The sequence below is a fragment of the Nicotiana tomentosiformis genome, chromosome 4, assembly GCF_000390325.3.
Source record: "Nicotiana tomentosiformis chromosome 4, ASM39032v3, whole genome shotgun sequence".
In the NCBI taxonomy this organism is placed as follows: Eukaryota; Viridiplantae; Streptophyta; class Magnoliopsida; order Solanales; family Solanaceae; genus Nicotiana; species Nicotiana tomentosiformis.
The window spans coordinates 112,849,759-112,865,566 of record NC_090815.1 but is presented as its reverse complement, the minus strand read 5'-3'; the positions used below and the strand labels follow the sequence as shown (position 1 = coordinate 112,865,566).

The window sequence follows — 15,808 nt, the reverse complement described above, 5'->3', positions numbered from 1 at the left end:
CTTCCACTCGATCATATCAACAAAAAATCCTCTAAATTAACTTAGGCTTATATTATCTGGATAGTGATAGGAGGGATTGCCACTTGAAAATGTTGTCCAAAATGGCTATGTGCAAATCACACGGGCAAGACTCTTCCTATTTCATAGGATGGCAAGAATATGAGAAGAACCCATATGATCCCATTCAAAATCCTTCTGGTATTATTCAGATGGGTCTTGCTGAGAATCAGGTACGTTTAATATATATGACATTTCTTATTATCAACATACACTAAACTCGAGTTTTTTTTTTTCTTTCTAATTTCCTTCTTAAAAAGATATTGTTCGACACACAAAAAGGGTGGTGAGAATACGAATGCATGAATAATTCTAGAGTAATTGTTCGATGATTGAAGAGTTTACAATGGCGTATTATATATACAGTTTAGTATATATCATGATAAATTATGTATGGTCGCCCCAAAAGATAAAGTTAAGGAATAATGTGCTACTTTTGCTAATATCCTATATCTCTTGTTTTAAAAGGTTGGGTTTTGCTTCATGTGACATTGACCAATAGCAACCAAAAAGTGTTCGATTGAAACACTAGGCGGTACCTCATGTCTGGAATAATTAACATGCACAACCTTTTTGTTGTTTATAGTTTTACTTTCGCTTAGGAAACGTGAGTATATATATCTTTTGAAGCTCTAACATAACCTCATATTTTTCCTCTCTTTTTTCCCTAATCAAACACAGCTCTCATTCGATCTTCTTGAATCATGGCTCACAAGAAACCAAGATGTAATCCAGTTTAGAGAAAATGGAGGATCCATGTTCAGATACTTGGCTCTGTTCCAAGATTATCATGGATTGCAGGCTTTCAAGAACGTAATTTTCTTCCTTTTGTTATAACAGTTAAACTTCTCTATAATAAAGTTTGTTCCGATATTTTTTAGCTGCTATAGTAAAATGATATTGTAGAGAATACATAATATAACATAACATGAGAAACTGGTTCCAATATAGTGAAATGCCGTTATAAAAGATGATTGACAGAGGAAAGTTGACCGTATATACATTTTTTTTAACACTACACTTGGACCTTCTCAGAGTTAGGATCTTGTCTTTACTATTTTACGTAATCTGAAGTTATTTTCACGTGCTCCAGATTAGTAGTCTATTATATAAAATCATGGTCTATAAATTTTCAGTGTAAAATGAGAAAAAACGTCATCTTAATAAGCTACTACATTTTTCAGGTACTAGTGGCATTCATGGGTGAGATTAGAAGAAAAAAAGTAAAATTTGATCCAGAGAAGCTAGTACTCACAGCTGGTTCAACTTCAGCAAATGAAACCCTCATATTTTGCTTAGCTGAACGTGGGGAAGCTCTCCTTATTCCAACTCCTTATTATCCAGGGTAACATGAAATTATTTAGTACTGGTCCATCAGTTTCAAATAAATTAACAACTGATTTAAGTTTTACGCACCGCCAATTAATTTTTTTTAATACCATTAGTGTAATTTAACATGTTATAATAATAAGTTCTTTACCATTTATTCTAGATTATCGATAAATGAATATTCAATAGTTACAGATTGAATTAACTAATCTTTTAAATGATCATATGATGTCAATTGTTTTTTTAATGTTAGTGCGTAAAACTTAAAACTCATTAACTAACTCTTTACAAATTCTAAACCATTATTCTGATTTGCATTTCTTTTTGCTATATATGATGACAGGTTTGATAGAGATCTTAAATGGAGAACAAGGGCTGAAATTGTACCCATACATTGCTATAGTTCAAATAACTTCAGAATAACTGAGTCTGCCCTTGAAGATGCATATGATGAAGCCCAACGACTTGGTCTAAGAGTCAAGGGTGTATTCATCACAAATCCTTCAAATCCACTAGGGACAACCATGTCACGAGACGAATTAAACAATCTTATCACCTTTGCCATGACGAAAAATATTCACATAGTTAGCGATGAAATATACGCTGGAACAGTTTTTGATTCACCAAAATTCATAAGCATAATGGAAGCTTTAATTGATAGAAAACTCCAAAAATCCAAAATGTGGAACCAAGTTCACATTGTGTCAAGTCTATCAAAAGATCTAGGACTTCCAGGTTTCAGAATTGGGATGATTTATTCAAACAATGAAACACTTATAGCTGCCGCTACAAAAATGTCAAGTTTTGGACTCATTTCATCTCAAACTCAGTATCTACTATCTAAAATTCTTGGTGATAAAAAGTTCATAAAACGTTACATTAAAGAAAACAAGAAAGAATTGAAAAATAGGAAGGAAATGCTTGTTTCCGGGTTAGAGAATTCTGGGATTGAGTGTTTGAAAAGTAATGCCGGATTATTTTGTTTTGTGGACATGAGGCATTTGCTTAGTTCAAACACATTTGAAGCAGAAATGGAACTGTGGAAAAAGATACTAAGTGATGTTGGTTTAAATGTGTCTCCTGGATCTTCTTGTCACTGTAGTGAACCTGGTTGGTTTAGAATTTGTTTTGCAAATATGTCCGAAAAAACTCTTGACCTCGCGATGCAGAGGATTGATGATTTTGTCAGTTCTATGAATCTTCAACGGCGGTAGCCCTGATCACGGCGGCGGCGGCGGCTTCTAGCTCAAGGAGGAGGACACTTGCGAATTGGGTTGTTAAGTTATCTTCAGGTGAAGGAAAAACAGATCGTTGAATGATGTGTATTGAAGATGCTCTATTATTGTAGTGTTTGATATTTGATAATTGGAGAGTTGTAGTATAGATAGGGAGCATATACAGTTCTTTTCTTATTATATTATATTGTTCTGTAGAGTTATGGTGATGTTTCAGTGATGGTCAGCTCACTTGGTAGCTTTCATGTTTTATGTCCATTATCAAATATTATAATATATTTTCAAAATTTATAGATTCCAATTTCTTAATTTTGACTATTGATTCGTTGATTCGGACATAGAATATTTATATTTTTTGAAATAAAATTTAAATTTTTAAAAACTACGTAAAAAATATTATAAGTCACAATAATTAACAATTTAAAATATTCAAAATGCATGAAAAAATCGCAGTTAAAAAAAATTGTTTGACTCTCGATATCTGAATATTGCCATATAAATTAAGACGGATGGAGCATGTTATTTCATTAATTTCCGGACCTACTAAAAAAGAAGAGGAACAAATCAGAGAGTTGTTGAGATTGAGACATTGATATAACTATAAGGAGGAAAAAGACATTCTGAGCCGGTTTGCATTCAAGTAAAAGAATGCAAGACAAATATCTTAGATATAAACAATTACTTATATATTATGACTAAAAAATTTTATGCAGATAGACTCACAGTTTTATTGTAGAAATTAATTAACTTTATTTGTGGCACATTAGTGGTATTCAACTAACAACTTGTTTGGATGGTTGTTATGTATCATTTCATAATGTATCGTATAATATTATACAGTACTGTACTGTATCGTTTTGATGTATATAATATTTGGATAGATTGTATTATTAGTCGTCATTTCATGATATCATGCACCAACAATATGAAGAATTAACTTGCAATATTATAAAAAAAATTAAGGTACGAGGAAGAATTATTGTATAAAAAGGTAGGGTAAAAGATAAAATAAGATTATTAATAATTAATAATAAGCAAGGGTAAGATGAGAGAAAAAAAATTAGAAAACGACACGATCACACCAAATCGGTCGTTCCATAAAGTGACACTTTTCGTCGTTACGTAACGACATATTTAACGATACGATATAATAAAATTTAAGTAACAATCAAAACAAACATTATATTTAAAGTAACAATAAAATACAATACAAACAGATAATTACAACCGTCCAAACAAGCTGTAACTAAGCATGTATTATAAAAGTAATCATCCACAAGTTAAGCCCAATGCATTAGGTACAACAGGGTAGTGCGGCGGGTCAATTTGCATGAAAAACTTCAATCAAACCGGGATATTGACAGTTAGGAGCGGTTCCATTCTGTTTACACTCTCCTCAATCTTAAATCCACGTGGCAACTCTATTGGGCCCCACAAAATCTCACTTCTACAATTTACGCACTCACTCGCAATCGACGCGCCTTTCTTATCTGGCACTGTTTCCTTCTTCCGAAAAATTAGAGCCCATTCGATCCTTCTTCTCTCCTCTCCCAAATCCTAACGCAACTTCAAAAAACGGACCAACGAATTTTCTAGGGTTTCTTTCTGTTTGAAGCAGTCACTATTTTGTTGCTTTAAGCATTCATCGCTTTTTCATACATATATTTTTTTTTTTTTGCGTTCAGATTCGTCATTTCGGCATTCTGAAATAAAAAATAGTGTTTTGCAATTTTCAGGTGATTGTTAGATTTTCTGGTAACCTTTCATGTTTTTCTGATTTTTAATCGGATTTTTGTGTAGAATCTGCTTCGGCAACGTTTTGCTGTACGTTTTTGACCATTGTTTTGAGTAGTAACGGACTCAATGTGATGAATTATGGTATTTTGCTGTTTCAAAATACTATATTGCCTCTGAATTGATCTATTTGGAAACTGATATGCAAAAGTGTTTTTTGCACAAACTGATTTTGTGAAGAAGATGGAATTAGGAGTTACCTTAACTGTAAAGCTTTTATTTTTAACTTAATTTTGGTTATAATTGGATTTATTCAGCGGGTTGTGCATGTTACATTGGCTCGTGCAGCCACTGGATTAAATGAACTTTAGTAGACTTCAGTATGCTAGGGGATATTTGAAATGAGCATGCTTGCAAGGCTAAAGCTTTTCCTGTGTAACTTCTTATTTTGCTTGTTTATAGTATCAAAATGTTACATTTTTTATCTTATTCGTATTCTTCTTTTTTGGGTGTATCGTACAATTTATTCGCTGGTTATCACCAGATAATTAGTTGACTGAAAACTGCTTTAGTTTTTCACTGTATCAAATGAATCCTTCACTATGATTTTCACTTCTGCAGTTTCTTGACCTTAATACACCAAACTTGCTGTTGTTTCCAGATCTTTCCAATCTTTAAAGGAAGGAAGCAGTGATGGCATGTCTTAATTAGTGAGGTTGTTAAAATATTTGGGGTCGGAGATGAAGCTAGCTGCTTTGTTGACTTCTGCTGGTGTCAATACTGCAGTGTGCGTAGTGCTGTTCTCCTTGTATTCGGTTTTAAGGAAACAACCGAGCTTTGTAAATGTTTACTTTGGCGCGAAGATTGCTCAAGTGCGAGCAAGACAACAGGATGCCTTTCGCTTTGATCGATTTGTTCCTTCTCCAAGTTGGATCCTTAAGGCATGGGAGACTTCTGATGAAGAAATATGTGCTACTGGGGGATTGGATGCAGTAGTATTTGTGCGGATGATTGTTTTCAGGTGAAATTGGAATTTTCAGCACTTTATTAGTTGTTAGATTTTCTAGTGTTCAAGAAAAGTCAATTTAACTTCTGATACTAATTTTAATGAATTAGTCTAAATTAGCTTCTACCCAATTTTCTCCCATTTCAAGTATTTTCATCATTTGCAGGGAAAATTTCACCAAGCATGTAATTTCTAGTAAAGGAACTTGCATATTTTTTAATGGACGATTAGTATATATGCATAATTCATTTTTCTGTATTGTCTAGTGGGAAGTTGCTTACCTATTGCAAAAATAGCAGTCAGGGCTTACTCTCATTGCCCTGTCATTATCCCCTTAGAAGGATGGATGATTGGATTTCATTGGGGAGCACCGTAAAGGAAAAATTAACAAAAATAAAAGGGAATCTGTGTTCTGGTCATTAATGATGGCTTAAACAACTGTAAGGATGGCCAAATATATATGTGCTATTTAAGTGATTTTGATTGTCTTTCCTGGTGATAGTGGACCTGTGTAGCTTGTGTAAAGTGAGTCATGCATTTGTGTGCTATTATGGGAATGTAGTGACCGAAGAAGCTTAGTTATACTTTTTGTGAATATATCGAATAGTACTACCTATAACAGTGTTGCACTTTTTGTCTCATTGCCTGTAGAAGTCATGATAAATGTTACTTATAAAAGAAAGTACGGTTAAACATTTATATCTCTGCTTAGTATTTTGTTGTTCAACTTCATTCTCTTGATAATTATTTTTACCTTGGCTTTTGTATCACTGCCAACAGTGTTTAAAGTTCATCTTGAAGAACCACCTTTCTGTTGCACTTTGTTATATCTATGAACCATTGCTCCATTGCAGTAGACTTACTCTCCTGCTGCTTATTGTGGGCAGTTTCCGAATATTCTCCATTGCAGCTATTGTATGCAATTTCCTTGTGCTCCCACTTAATTATTTTGGAAAAGAGATGCAACGTCACCAAATTCCAGCTGAGACATTGGAGGTATTCACTATTGTGAATGTTGAGGAAGGGTCAAGATGGTATGAAACGTGTACAAATTTGCTGATAATGATTTAAATGCAGTTGATTAATCTATTCTCTTATCAATGGACATACTTTAGATACATATCGCAAAAGGCTCTTTTACTCACATTTTGGAAATACAATGAGAACTATAAGCTTCTTGTTTATTGAAGTGTCTACAAGTCTGAAAATGCCTTGTTCTGTCTTCTTTTCATTTTTGAAACTTATTTAAGTAAATCCTGAAGTTAATCTTACTGAGAATAGAGAAAGTATTACTAAATAGATTGTGTTGTAAGTTGACCAGGGAAGCATATGTAGAAGGTAGTTTCCTGATTCTTTAATTTTATCTTATAGAAAAAGGTAGTTTTCTAATCTGTTGGTCCATTTTAATCCCGGCTCAGTTTTACCTACATTGCCTTTCATCTTCTTCAGGCTTTGGGCTCACTGCTTTGCGCTGTACCTCATATCGTGTTGTGCTTGTTTTCTTCTGTACCTTGTAAGAAATCGCTATTAATTTTCATTTTCTGCTTTTCTTTGAAAATGTATGTATTTCATACTTGATCCTTAGTAATATGCGATAGCATGTCGGTTCTTTTTTCATAAAAGGTCTTCACTTGCTTTTAGGAGTACAAAAGTATTTCAAGGATGAGGCTGGCTTACTTTACTTCATCTGTTTCCAACCCAAGTTACTTCACAGTTCTTGTTCGTGCCATCCCATGGTCACGAGAAGAATCGTACAGCGGAACAGTGACAAGATTCTTCACAAATTTCTATGCATCAAGTTATTTATCTCATCAAATCGTTTATCGATCTGGTTCTGTTCAGAAACTGGTGGTGGGTATTCACTCCTTTTTGGTAGACTCACTATGGAAATTTATCCCTTGCATCTATGGAAATCTTGATGTGGCTTTGAAGTTTCTCTTCTGTACCACATCTATTATCCTCTTCTGGTTCCAACTAAATATTAATATGAGCTGAAAATTTTCACTTTGTAAGGCCATAATGGTGAGAAAATGGCTTCGAGTTTGTACCAGGTGCTATGTATTACTTTTCTGTAGATGTTTGTAAATAAGGATGAATATTTTAAAATTTTTCTTTTCTTGTAGCATCCTTGAGATGTTAAAGCTCAAAATGGTTTTGAAACTGCAGTTAATGATACGGAAAAACTTAACTGCAAAAAGAGTTAGTTTTTGATGCTGGCAATTTATCTTCCACATTGAAAACTAGTAATTCTCCTTAGAAATGTAGAGATAGTTTTCTTCATGGTAGACATAAGGTGCCTGAAGCCTCAGGAATATTATCTAATTTTTCTTCTTGAAAGCACTCTCTGCGATTATTGAAAGGGTCAAGGTTATTTAGTGTAATGCCAACTCCTATGAGTTTCCATGGCCCTAGTTTAAAAGAACTACTACTCGAGTAATCATATTTATGTGAACTAAATAAAGTAAATTATCTTGATCTTGATGAAGACTTCTGCTTGCACTAGTGGTTTGACATTATTCGTGCTCTTTATATATTTCTTCTGGTTGTTAATGTGCCACATGTTGCATGACTTCAGACTGATGCAGGGAAGATGTGCAAGATGCTGAAACTGACACCTAGGGAACTACATTGTGGATCAAGTTCCATGAGATGTGGCCTTTGTGGAACAACAGCATCATTTACTATGCTTCCCATGGAGGCGGAAACTGACAAAGGAAGAAGTGATTTTGATGGTTCAGATTTGAGGAAAAAGGTACTTAATTGATTCCTTTATTCTTGCAAATAAGCAGATCATATGATTGTCATGACTAACACTGATTGCTAGAAAAAGTCATAGCATCTTTAGAGAGGAAGTTTCAATATGCCATAGGTGGAACTTTACCTTCTTCGGATTATATATCTGGGTTCATTTGAGGCTTCAGATGTGCAGCACTATTAACTTCTTAGTTCTCATGCAGCTTGGTAAAAGTTACTTCAATGCACAGTTCTCGGTTTGCTTAATCTTCAAAGGGAAGAACAGTACTAAGTTACTTATCCTGAATTTAACTAGTAAAGAGATTAGAGTGTCATATACTAGAGATTGCTTCTTTGTGCTAGACTGTTTTGTCTTGAAGATTTTGAATTAGCTGCATATTTCGGTAGCCTAGCCAAAATAAGAGGTGAAATGAATATGCAAATTTTTCCTGCAGGAGTCTGCAGCTGCTTTAGTTTTTTTCAGGAATCGCTATGCTGCTTTGGTTGCTTCTCAGGGTCTTCAATCTCGAAATCCCATGTCATGGGTCACAGATCTTTCTCCAGAACCAGACGATATGTATTGGTCAAACATTTGTGTCCCATATAGACTTCTTTGGATCCGCAAAATAGCTATTCTTGTGGCCTCGATGGCTTTGGTGGCATTTTTCATTGTGCCTGTTTCATTAACACAAGGTCTTGTTCACCTCGATAAGCTTCAAAAGACATTTCCATTTCTTAGAGGAATTTTACAGAGGTAGTCCTGTCACTACCCATTTTGGTAAAATTTAGCCCTAATTTTCTATGTTTAAAGATTTTACCATAGCAAATCTATTTTTCACGGAGTACAGGTATTGACCATTCGTACACACACATACACAAAAACACCTATGGGAAATAAATTCCGTTTCTTGACTCAAGGTTGACCTTTTAATTTCAAAATGATTTACCACCTTCCTCAGTCTTTGCACTGTTTTGTTTAGCTACTAACTTTGATGTGTCTTTTTCATTCTCTGTATTAACCTTGAGACTAGAGATCGAATTTATTCCTACAGGTTTGTTAAGTCTGAGCTATATCCATGGGCAACATGGCTATCCTTTTCCTTTTCTTTCTTGCAGGAAAGCAATGAGTCAGCTGGCTACGGGATATCTACCAAGTGTCGTGTTAATAATATTTATGTACATGGTTCCTCCAATAATGTTGTTATTTTCTACAATGGAAGGCTCTATCTCTCGTAGTGACAGGAAGAGGAGTGCTTGCATAAAAGTTTTATGCTTCTTCATCTGGAATGTTTTCTTTGGTAACATCCTCTCGGGGTCTGTGATCGAGAGGTTCTCTAAGTTTTTTAAGGATGTAAAAAACCTACTTGCAACAGCAGTGCCATCAACGGTAAGCTGCCTCCTTTATGTGTATGTGTGTGTTTACCTGCTTTCCCTTCGCTGTACCTTGTTCTCTCAATCCTCAAATACTAAATCGACAAATATTTGATTTTAGGAATTCATCATGTTTCTATAATGCTTCCTTAGAGATAGCAATAACGCTAATACTAGGTTTAAGTTTAGCCATTTTATTGGGTTGATGGACGCTAGAGCTAGTCTTCTTTAGTGTAGTTATTATTTATTAATGTCGTGGTAGGAGAAAGTCACTTCTCAGTTGCACCACACTTCATTCAAGATTAATGGGGTGAGAAGTTATTAGTCCTTTGTGGAAAATACATGTCCTATTTCCTAAATCATTAGATATGATAAAGGGCAGAAACTGCTATTAGTCCAACTTGTGAAGAGAATGTAAGAGGAATTAAAACAAAAACTGCAGAGCATAATGTGTCATCACTGCCTCTAAGCTGTCCAATTAGGAAATGGGAGACCCCGGAAAAACTATACCTACGTCCTCTTTTTCCCTTTTGTTTACATTTCCTTATTGAGTACTTTCCCTTCACAATGAAGTGGTCTATTTTTGATCTCCTAACCTTCACCTTGTGACTTGAAGAATTCACCAAGTGTGATGATTAATATATTTTTTTGCAGGCCACCTTTTTTATGACTTATGTTTTGACATCAGGCTGGGCAAGTCTATCATGTGAACTCATGCAACCATTTGGTCTACTCTGCAACTTATTCTATAGATTTGTTCTCAGAAACAAGGATGTCTCTACATACGGCACATTGACTTTTCCATACCATACAGAAGTTCCAAGGATCCTTCTATTTGGGCTTTTTGGCTTTGTGTATTCCACATTGTCTCCTTTGATACTGCCATTCTTGCTGGTTTATCTTTCCCTTGCCTACCTTGTATACCGTAATCAGGTAAGCATTCCCTTCTGAATTATCCCATTTAATCTGAATCTTCTTTTATTTGTCCAATTTGGATTTATTTTAACAGATGAAACGTATAGGTAGGATCTTAAAAAAAGGAAATCAAGATGTGTCTGGATTATGTAGGGGCAGGTTACTCAAGATACACGTTCTTGCCTTTATATTTTGAAAGTCTGCTTCTCTCTTCTAAATTGCTCATCTCTCTCATATTTCATTTGCGTGAAATTGATGAAAAGTGATACCTTTGGAGATGTTAGCAGCATTTGAATTGTGCTGTTGTAGCTGGATTGAATAAATTTGCCTAAAGTTTTTATGGTTGCACCAGACAATTATGTGCAGTTGGATAGAAAACTCAAAAAAATAAAAATAAACATGAGACCTTATAAATATGATTACCAAGTTATATCCACACAATCAAATTTGGTTCCAAAGTAGAATTACTTCTGGGCATTTAGTACCCCGGTTGTTTTGCTTTGGCCTTTCAGTATTTCGAGATGGTTATTCAACCTTGCCTTAGATCTACTTGAAATAAACATGCAAAAAATATCATGAACAGATTATGTAGTAGAAAGAAGCTTCATTGATTATCTTGGATTATTAGATCTAGTTCTGTGAGAACCGCCAATGTTCTTGGAATTCCGTGACGACACATTTGTGGTGTTTAAAGTGACGAAAGGATCCTACTTGGTTGTTAATGTGATAGTCATAACCAAGGATCTGTTCCTTTGACTGTTAGGAATCATAGATTCATGAGAAAAAATGTGTAAAATGGCTGCTTATACCAGACTTGCACTTGTTGAAATGAGTAAAGATAAAGAGGCAAGCATTTGGCTACACCTTTTGAAGGTTCGACCAACTCAAAAATTGGTGCTTGATGGATCTCAGAACCATAACAGTTTCTTATTCCCTAGTGGAATATTAAAGTGAGGGAAGTACAAAGGGCACAAGTTACATTTGATTTTTCAGGATTGCAAAAAGGAAATAAGTTTATATGACCTGAAGTGTAAATGATGTCTAAAAGGACTCTTCTACTAAAGAAAGTGAATGTTATCTTGAATGGTTAAAAAAAGAAAGGAAAGTCATCCAAGGAGGAGGCTTGGTTTTTTATTAACTTATTGTGCTATTTTTAGTATGATAACCTGAACATCTATGTGCTTATGTACACTTCAATAAGCTTTCCTTGGCATCCACACTTGTAGCCTGTGTTTGTGACACCAATTTACCAAAATTTTCAGATCCTCAATGTATATGTAACGAAATATCAAACTGGGGGAACCTATTGGCCTATTGTCCACAACACAACAATTTTCTCAATGGTGCTGATGCAAATTATAGCCATGGCAGTCTTTGGACTAAAAAAGTCTACAGTGGCATCAAGCTTTGTAATTCCCCTGATAATCTTGACACTCCTTTTCAATGAGTATTGCAGACAGAGGTTTCAACCATTATTCAAGCACATTCCTGCCCAGGTATATTTAATTGCTATGTTCGATTTACAAATATTTTCTGTTGTATGCCTCTTATCCCAGGTGTTCATTTCCGCAGATCCTCATTGAAATGGATCGGCAAGATGAGCAAACTGGGAAGATGAAAGAGATCCATCAAAAACTCACATCAGCTTATACTCAGTTCAAATCCAGTTCCCTCACGCTCGGTGATCCTGTTCCCCCAAATCATAACAACTGCAGGCTTGAAGACCTAGAAATTAATCCAGGTTCAAATTGCTAAATGACTATTATGCAACAATTGTTAAAATTTTTGAATGTCTTTCTAAAAATGTTCTTGACACCATGTTGGTTATAGGAAAAAGCCCTGTCCATCACCCTTCTTAATGGGTTCAACATACGTTGAAAATTGGAGAATCATAATCAAGTAGAGGAATTTCTGGGCATACATACAGCAACATTGCTAATAGAGATTGTTGTAACTATATTTTTGGAGGAAAAGGCATGATGATATCTTGAATAGGGACGTTTAGTATACTCAGGAGATGAATCTTAAAAACTCCTGGGGCTGCAAGATTTTGAGAAGTTATTTAGATTGTATTTTTTATTCTCTCCTTTCTGGATCTCTCTCCGCTTGTCTCACATAGAGATGGGAAGATGAACGTTATTGAGTTTTTGTACAGATGATAGTTCCATGAATGGTGAAAATCTTTTGTTAGAGTATGTTCTCACATGTATAGTTGAAACGCTTACAGGTTAATCTATATGTTCTCACATGTATAGTTGAAACGCTTACAGGTTAATCTATCAGAGGATTTTGGTTGTTCTAGCTTTTTGGCTACTGCCATATAATTTCCCAGCCGGAAAATAAGAAATAAAATGACAAAGTAACTGCTACTATAATACCGGAACTTTCATGGGAAAATCCTCTGTTTCTACGACCACTGATTATCTCTAGCACTAACACGCCGAAGCTAAATACATCTGATTTTATTGAGAAAACACCATGGACATGTAGCCACTGCATCACATATTAAAGAGAAGATAGAATTAGACAGACTATATCATTAGTAACATAAATGTATAGGGGTAGTGTTACATTTCTTACTGTGTCCCAACCACATGGTGTGTATTGGCACCAGTCTCATTCCCTACAATGCTTCTAGCTATGCCAAAATCTGAGATCTTGGGGTTCATGTTAGTATCTAGCAAAATATTACTTGCTTTGAGGTCTCTGTGGATAATTCTTAGCCGAGAATCTTGATGGAAATACAAAAGTCCTCTAGCAATTCCATTGATGATGTTGAAGCGCTTAGGCCAGTTAAGTATCGAGTTTTTCTTTTCATCTGTTAACAGGTTTGTTAGAACACTATAATAATATTGTAAGAAAGTGCAGCTAAAACATGATCAAACTATCAACTTTACTATGTGTACTAATTGAGTTTCATATGTTAAACGAGAGTAACCAGACCAAATATGATAAAATCTAGACTTTTGTTGGGCATGTATTCGTAGACCAGCATTTTTTCTTCTTCAACGCAGCAACCTATAAGCTTCACAAGATTTCGATGCTGAAGTTTGGCAATGCAATTAACTTCATTCTTGAACTCATTGACTCCTTGCGAGGAAGATTTTGAGAGCCTCTTTATAGCTATTCTTGTTCTCCCTCCAGGATTCCCTATGATACCATATCATAACCTGTAGCTGACTGATTATTGAGAGCTAAAGATGTTTTTACTGTGATATCATATAACAAACTCACAATGCTACCTTGTAAACAGATCCAAATCCACCTTGTCCGATCATGTTCTTGTCTGAAAACTTAGAGGTTGCTTTAGTTATTGTTGATAATGCAAAAAGTGGGAGGTCTAGATCATCTTTCAAAGTCAGCTTCATCTTCTTCTTCTTTTTCCAAATATACACCCCTATGGTCATGCCAACGACAGCCACTCCGCTCAACAGTGACAGACTCAGCACAAGTACTTTTGTTTTCTTCTTCGAGCCTGACAAAATAAATGGAGGGTAAATAAACTAAATAAACAGAGAAAAATGGTTTCCTTATAGTAACCAAAGCTCCCCTACTAGACATATACTATGTGAAACAAATAGCGAAGCAAACACAACTAAAGCTGAGAATTGGGAGGTTCAGTTCATTCAGCTAATACTCCATATTGACCAAATAGTAATGAATTTATTGCACAAGTTTAACTTACATAACTCAGAGGTAGCCATCCTTATGTAAATGCCCTGTCCTCCAGGTAATTCTTGAATGTCAGTTAAATAGCCATACCAAAGCAAACAGCCACTGCCACCATTGCGTATATCAAGATTTTAGTAAGCCATACAAAAGCCATTCTTTAAGCAAACTTGCTTAAAGAATACTGTATATCTGGAAGCTTTATACCAGAGTACTTGAGAAATCCATCTCCATTCTGGCAATTAAGGGGTGTCCTTCTAACACACCTGCCGGACCAGTTTGTCACTGACTAATTTCTTGGATCTTTCGGCACAAACTTGTCTAAGCAACTACACACAGGAGAAAGTATGATGTTGCAACTGCCATATCCACCACATGTTCCGTAATTGTCACAGGTATCTGCTGGTGAAGCCAGGTAAACGTGCCATTCATGTCTCTTCTTATCCCACGTCCAACGCTGAAGCATACCTTTACTGTTCAAGGTTAATTTGGATATAACAGAACTATCTAGGAGCGCGTAGCTGCAAAATGCTTTATTTTCATTAAAATCCAGAGTAAATGTATAAACTGGATTTTTTGTCAGTCCTGGTACACCACTCCAGTGGAGACCATTCCATGGTCCGCTGCTGACCAACTTAACTTTACCTTTCCTCACTAAATTTTCTAATCTTCTTCTTCTTCACAAAATTTTCCAGTGTGTTTTATAACTATTGAGTGGTTCGCAGTTCATTAGAGTTTTTTGTACCAATGCACTGGTGAGTTAAATCGTTCTATTCTGGGAGGATAATATTCCAGTACCTCGGATACTTGAGGGGAATAATTTCTTTAAGGACACACTATATATTAAGTGGGCTCGATTTATTCCGATTTTTTTTCCAGATATCATTTCGACATTCTGTTGCTGCTAACTTTCTGTTCTATTTTCTGTTTCAGAAAGTTTACTGTTTCATTATTCATTATAGTAATACAGATTGACTAACAATCTTAAGGAAATTATTTTTTATATTATAATCTGTATTCTCTTTTTGGAGATTAAAACCTGTGTGGTTTTCTACTCCTTCTGAAATTTTCTATTCTGATTTGAAGATATAAAAACTTCATCGGAGTATTAAAATTCAGAAACGATTTGAAGAATATAAAAACTTCATCGTTTTCTGTGAAACAGTATATAAAAACTTTAGTTTTTATTTATTAAACGTACTGTTTATCATTAATTACAATACTGTTTACTGTTCTATTTTTTGCCATTAATTGAACAATTATGTTGTTGACAGTGAGAAATAGCAAATCCTTCTGCGACTGTTGCGCCAGCGATGATAGCATCATCAAGCTGAACTGTTGTGCCACCGACCGAGAAACCGGAAAAATTTTCTGGAGCCAACTTCAAAGGATGACAGCAAAGGGTATTTTTCTGGCTTACCACGCTTGGTATGCAGAAGTTCACCAGTGAAGACCCTTCAGTGCCTACCACCGACATGCCAAACAATGAGAAGTTTATGATTGCTGAGGCGTGGAAATATGCAGACTTTCTTTGCAAAGGCTACATCCTAAGTGCTTTGGAGGATAACTTGTACAATGTCTACAGTATTATGAAAACTTTGAAAGAATTATGGGACGCACTTGAGAAGAAGTACAAGGCTGAAGATGCATGCTTGAAAAAGTTTATGGTTGCCAAGTTTCTAGACTATAAAATGATAGACAACAAGATTGTTGAAACCCAAGTTCAAGAGATTCAACTTATTTTTCACGACCTTATTGC

General features: G+C 35.2%; 2 protein-coding genes and 1 pseudogene across 4 annotated transcripts; 2 read left to right on the top strand and 1 right to left on the bottom strand.

The window, feature by feature from the left end:
- On the top strand, positions 1 to 2,838 carry LOC104111313 (1-aminocyclopropane-1-carboxylate synthase 3-like; annotated as a pseudogene).
- Positions 2,839 to 4,096: 1,258 nt separating this feature from the next.
- LOC104111314 (CSC1-like protein RXW8) lies at positions 4,097 to 12,681 on the top strand. Of its 3 annotated transcripts, XR_011415596.1 has the most exons (13): positions 4,097 to 4,357; positions 5,017 to 5,376; positions 6,249 to 6,395; positions 6,811 to 6,874; positions 7,003 to 7,212; positions 7,937 to 8,113; positions 8,550 to 8,848; positions 9,211 to 9,481; positions 10,120 to 10,398; positions 11,643 to 11,876; positions 11,953 to 12,121; positions 12,211 to 12,607; positions 12,651 to 12,681. XR_011415596.1 is itself a non-coding variant. In XM_009620988.4 (12 exons), the coding sequence occupies exons 2-12, from the start codon at positions 5,096 to 5,098 to the stop codon at positions 12,237 to 12,239; spliced, it is 2,160 nt and encodes a 719-aa protein (XP_009619283.1). In that variant the 5' UTR covers positions 4,097 to 4,357; positions 5,017 to 5,095; the 3' UTR covers positions 12,240 to 12,681. The 3 variants fall into 3 exon arrangements, 2 of the variants coding, with proteins under 2 accessions (XP_009619283.1, XP_018631507.1); XM_009620988.4 differs by having other exon boundaries at positions 12,211 to 12,681; XM_018775991.3 differs by having other exon boundaries at positions 4,977 to 5,376; positions 12,211 to 12,681.
- Positions 12,682 to 12,842: 161 nt separating this feature from the next.
- Positions 12,843 to 15,372, bottom strand: LOC117280317 (G-type lectin S-receptor-like serine/threonine-protein kinase At4g27290). The gene is made up of 8 exons (XM_070201597.1): positions 15,251 to 15,372; positions 14,367 to 14,570; positions 14,220 to 14,315; positions 14,066 to 14,157; positions 13,646 to 13,855; positions 13,399 to 13,530; positions 12,961 to 13,198; positions 12,843 to 12,873 (listed from the first exon to the last, which is right to left on the bottom strand). The coding sequence occupies exons 1-8, from the start codon at positions 15,370 to 15,372 to the stop codon at positions 12,843 to 12,845; spliced, it is 1,125 nt and encodes a 374-aa protein (XP_070057698.1).
- Positions 15,373 to 15,808: the final 436 nt, after the last annotated feature.